General features: G+C 38.0%; 1 protein-coding gene across 1 annotated transcript; it reads right to left on the bottom strand.

Moving 5' to 3' along the window:
* Nucleotides 1–228: 228 nt before the first annotated feature.
* Nucleotides 229–3,824, bottom strand: ppp1r3cb (protein phosphatase 1, regulatory subunit 3Cb). Its single transcript, XM_067429918.1, has 2 exons — nt 3,615–3,824; nt 229–2,770 (listed from the first exon to the last, which is right to left on the bottom strand). The coding sequence occupies exons 1-2, from the start codon at nt 3,626–3,628 to the stop codon at nt 1,828–1,830; spliced, it is 957 nt and encodes a 318-aa protein (XP_067286019.1). The 5' UTR covers nt 3,629–3,824; the 3' UTR covers nt 229–1,827.
* Nucleotides 3,825–4,818: the final 994 nt, after the last annotated feature.

The raw sequence follows: 4,818 nt of genomic DNA, 5'->3' as shown, positions 1-4,818 counted from the left end.
TTATTCGACTAAATGGATGTTTTGCCTCAAAGAAGGCATCTAGAGGATCCTCTCTGAGGACTGATAGACCTTAAAAGGTCAAAACATGCATATACAAACCAAAGCATGACATTTGCAGTAACAGAGGCCTGGAAGTTAATATTAGTATATTCTGAATCATGTTTTATTTCACAAAGATATTAATCTGAAGCATTGGGGAAAAAATGACATTTACAATAACAACAGGAGTTCACTCATCATAGAAACATTAGGTTTTATTTCTAACAGGAACAGAGTGTAGTACAACATTCTTCCAAACAAACATCTTTCTTTGCAGTAGAAAAATATGTAGGTATACACTGTGGCTTGTGTAGGCCCCTTTTTACATTCAACCTACACGATCCCTCTCCGCATTTACAGCAGCTCACGGTTTATCACAGTCCACGATCATATTTTGTTCAAGGCATCAACCTCAACCTGTTTTTCTATTTCAGCAGAAGGGGAGAAAACAATCATGAAAAAGGCAACAATCTCTTATAAATTTCATTGTTCACCTCAGCCACTCTTCATCACATACTATGACCTCCTTATAGTTACATCCAAAGTCCCTCATCTTCTATCCTCCAAATAACACTGGAGAGTTTCCACACACCATGGGTCATAAATCACAATGCAGCACACACAGGCACACACGAAAAACCATAGCAGCAAAAATGTTGTAGGAAAGAAGTGTAAAATACATTAAGAGTGCAGCTTTAAAAAAGTAGAACAGACGTAAGAGAAATCAAAGTGCAACAGCAGGGATTTAGCACTTAATGGACATCATCATCTCTCATGGACTCCTTTATAATGCGTCACACTTAGTGTATTCACTAGAAAGTGACCAATAAACTGGTACTATCAAATGAGATACACAAACTTCAATATGAAGCAATCTCATGTTGTACCAGGTTATTCCACTTTCATAATATGAGAATTATGTATTTTATGCAGTGTTACTCTTCAAGGGATAGGTTCACCCAGAATTGACTATTCTGTCATCCTTTACACACACTTATGCTGATTAAACCTTGCATTTTTGTCCATACAATGAATAAGAAAGTCAGTGGGGTCCAAAACAATATTTGACCCCATTTACTTTCTTGTATATCATTATAATATTTTTTCTTCTTTTGAGTTAGAAGAAAGAAATGCATAGTTTGGAATGAAATGAAGTTGAGTAAATGACAGAACTTATCCATAATTTTAAGGATGACTTAAATTATTACATGTTAATGTCCAGTTACATTACAGAAGCAGGAATTCCAAAATTCAGTGACTTCAGATGGGTAAAACAAATGTATTACCCTTCAAGGTAACAAAATAGTGTATTGAAGAATCTATAGTAGGTGCTAGTTGTTCACTATACACAAGGACAAGATATCTGAAATTATGCCATTGTATTACAGTTAATCACAGAACAACACAATGGAAGGCATCTATATTATGAAAATTATCGGTTTACCTCGTCAGATCTACAAAAATGCGTAGGTACATAATGTGCTACAAAGTTAGAAAAATAACATAAACCAACATTTTTCATTCTGTGTTACTGCCATATGGTTAACATGGTTAGTCTCAAATTTGCATATTTTTAGAGCCCAAACATCTAGTCTTAAGCTAAACATGTATCTCAAAAACATGAATTCATTTGGACAAACATGGCCAAATAGTTTTCCTTTGAGGGCGTCATTGCTAATTTCTACTCTTCAGACTTTTCAGAAGTCAATTCTGAAATGAACCAAGCACGCCATTTGCATTTGCCCTTGTTACACGATTTACTTCAAATTCGTCATAGGGTCTTGACTGTCACCAGTAGGGTGTGTTGTTCTCGATATGACCCCAGCTCTGCCACTCCGGGAAGAATCCACTAGATGTTCTCGGGCTCCCGAACTGATCAAACTCCATCTCTGACCGTTTGCCTTGATTCTTAAAATCTGTTGTTGTTGTTTGGGTGGGGCTGGCTTGGCTGGGGTCATTCTCTGTATGTACCAGCTTGTAATTTTTCCCATCGTTATTGTCCCAGTATGTCATATCATGCGTTTTGTAGGATATGCAGAACTCCACCTGCTCATGTGGGGCCACAGAACTTGGAAGGTCTATGGAAAATGAGAAGGTGTCAACATCTTCGCATCCATAAACATTATTCATGTACGTACAAGGAATGTCAGCATAGCTTTTCCATGAATCAAATGTTATTCGCACATGGACGACCTTCTCGAAGCTTACATTGATCACTTTGACCGTGCCAGTAAGAGATATCTCTTGAATTATACAGTTTTCCAAGCATACCAGGTTCTTCTTTAGACTGTTTCGGAAGTCCAAATAGTCTGCGGCAGGCTGAGGAAAGTCCAAAATCAAATTCTTCCCCTTCTCCTCTGCCTTTAGGCCCACAATGGCATCCTCCAGGTCTGATAATTCAAACTGCAGGTCTAACATGGAGTCTTCCTCGAATTCTTTAAACACATGGACTGCTGTCAGAGACATGCCTTTGGAGTCAGCAAAAACCACTTTCTTTTTAGCTTTGGTCTCGGGACTCTTCCATCCTAGGCTGGCAGTGTCCACATCGGTCTTGGAGCTGATGCAGGATCGAAGAGGTTTGTACTGGTTGACTAGGTTCCTGGACTTGCAGTCCTTATATGAACTGAGGAAACTGCGAATAGGCGGTGAGTGTGCCAGACAGATTCTCATTGCCACATCCACAGGCATAATTGGACTTGGCATTGGCCTGGGGTTCAGTATCTGCAAAACCCTGTCATGAAGACAATAGTGAAAAACATTAGTGACCAATTAAGCAGGAGATGTGACAGTCACAGTTAAAGATTTGCCCAGAATTTAGAGACTGAATTAACAAAACCACTATTGTTGCAGCTAGTTTGTTATAAGCATAATGGATTAATATTTTAGAGCCTAGCTGCTGACTTAAGCTTTTCAAATTATAATTATCCATTTTTATGAAGAAAAAACAATTAATTTAAACATTTTTAATATATTACAAAATATCAGATGTAGAACTGGGATAAATCCAAAAGCAGCACAAGTTCAAAACTATACAATTCAAAGATACTTGTACCTGTTTCAATGGATTTTTACCTATAGCTTAGGCAATCTGAGTCATTACTTTAAAAAATATATATTACTGGTGACATTTGGGATAAATAGTGTCTCATAAACAGTTACTAGTGTCTAACAAGTACTAGTAAAGCTATAACAGAGACTAGGTAAGTAGAATAACTACCCATACTTGAACTGATGAACAAATGCCAGTAGAACTGGAACATATGCGACACTAATCTAGACAGAAGTATATAGAAATTATTTCCGTACAAGACCGCCATAGAATAACGTTACACTGGTAAAATAATAATGGAATAGTTACTTTGTGACTATAGTAACTAGTAGAAAATTACATATGAAGAACTAGTAACAAATTGAATAGTAGCAGGCTATTAGTCACTTTTGGAATGAAAAGCCTATAGAAATTGAAAAAGACAGTCAACCAATTATTACTGTTTTACCAGCAATTTTAACAAAGTACTAGCAACATAAACGACCCCCCACCCCTTGATGCAATATGACGCACTCTGTATTCTTACCTGGTGCAATTCATTGAAACCCGCGGTTTCTTCCCAAACGACAGACCGTTTGTTCTGGTATAGTTTGAACAAGTACAGGTTTGTCCTACGTGCTTTTAAACTTCATTTAAAAACATGACGACCACCATAACTAAAACCCCGTTGACGAACAGTCGTTTGCTGTGGCACGCCCCCTTCGCGGTCCAGCTGTACTGCAAAAGTCAAGCGAGCGCTCAGCCGGTACATCAAGCCTCTTGCGCGCATTGGTTCACGGTAACTCCCCCTGAGAGCCAATGGGAGAGCACCAGAGCGAAGCGCTCCAGCAATCAGCGCGCAGGAAAAAATCAGCCATGGCGCGCGTGCAAGGCAGAATCAGCCCAGCTGCGAGAGAAAAAAAGCGTCACCCAAATTTAGATAGCATGTAGACCCTGCTGACGCGCGATATTGTGATTTAGACTAATTTCCGTTTTGCATTTCCTTTCTATATTATTATGCATAGGCGATTGTGTCTTTAGGTTAATGACTATTATAAGAAGTTATACGGTCTTCTTCACACATTCAGATATAATGAGGTTATTTGTCGCATTTTTGCAAGTCTAAGCTTGCTCACTTGGCACAACAAATTAGCCTACATAACATTACAACGGCTCATGGAGATGCAGGTTTGAATCTGGCCTGTCATTTTCCCTTCCCTCAGCTTTTAGTTGTTTCCACTGTCCTATAATCTATATGCAACTAGGTAGAAACGCACAGATTTAAATTTAAATAAATTCTGTGTTTTCTAATTATGTTACAAAAATTCCTCTTGCGAGTGCCATCACTTTGAAAATATTTTGTAGAAATGATTCCCTAGTAATCATGAGTGTCTGCAAACCATAGAAAATCATTGGTCAAAATGAGTGGGAACCCTGTCTATAAGTGTGAGATCAAGGCATTGTTGTTAAAGATTATGTCACAGCCTCACAGAGCATTCATTCCAATGATAATCTATCACCTGTGGGTGTTAAACATTTATGAAGCTGTCATGCTTTATTGCTGTTACAATGGATGGTCAACATGCTGTATGTTGCAATGACAGCAGCCTATTGAGTAATGTGACCTACATTAGCAAGGTCCATATCGCAACATTTTACAAAGTGTATAATTTATGATTATCACAAGATGGCTTATTTATGATAAGAATGAACAAAATACAGAGTACAGTATTTCAATTTATGCCATATTT

This window comes from Pseudorasbora parva, chromosome 21, assembly GCF_024679245.1.
Source record: "Pseudorasbora parva isolate DD20220531a chromosome 21, ASM2467924v1, whole genome shotgun sequence".
Taxonomy (NCBI): domain Eukaryota; kingdom Metazoa; phylum Chordata; class Actinopteri; order Cypriniformes; family Gobionidae; genus Pseudorasbora; species Pseudorasbora parva.
The sequence above is the reverse complement of the archived record's forward strand: the minus strand, read 5'-3'. Positions and strand labels throughout refer to the sequence as shown.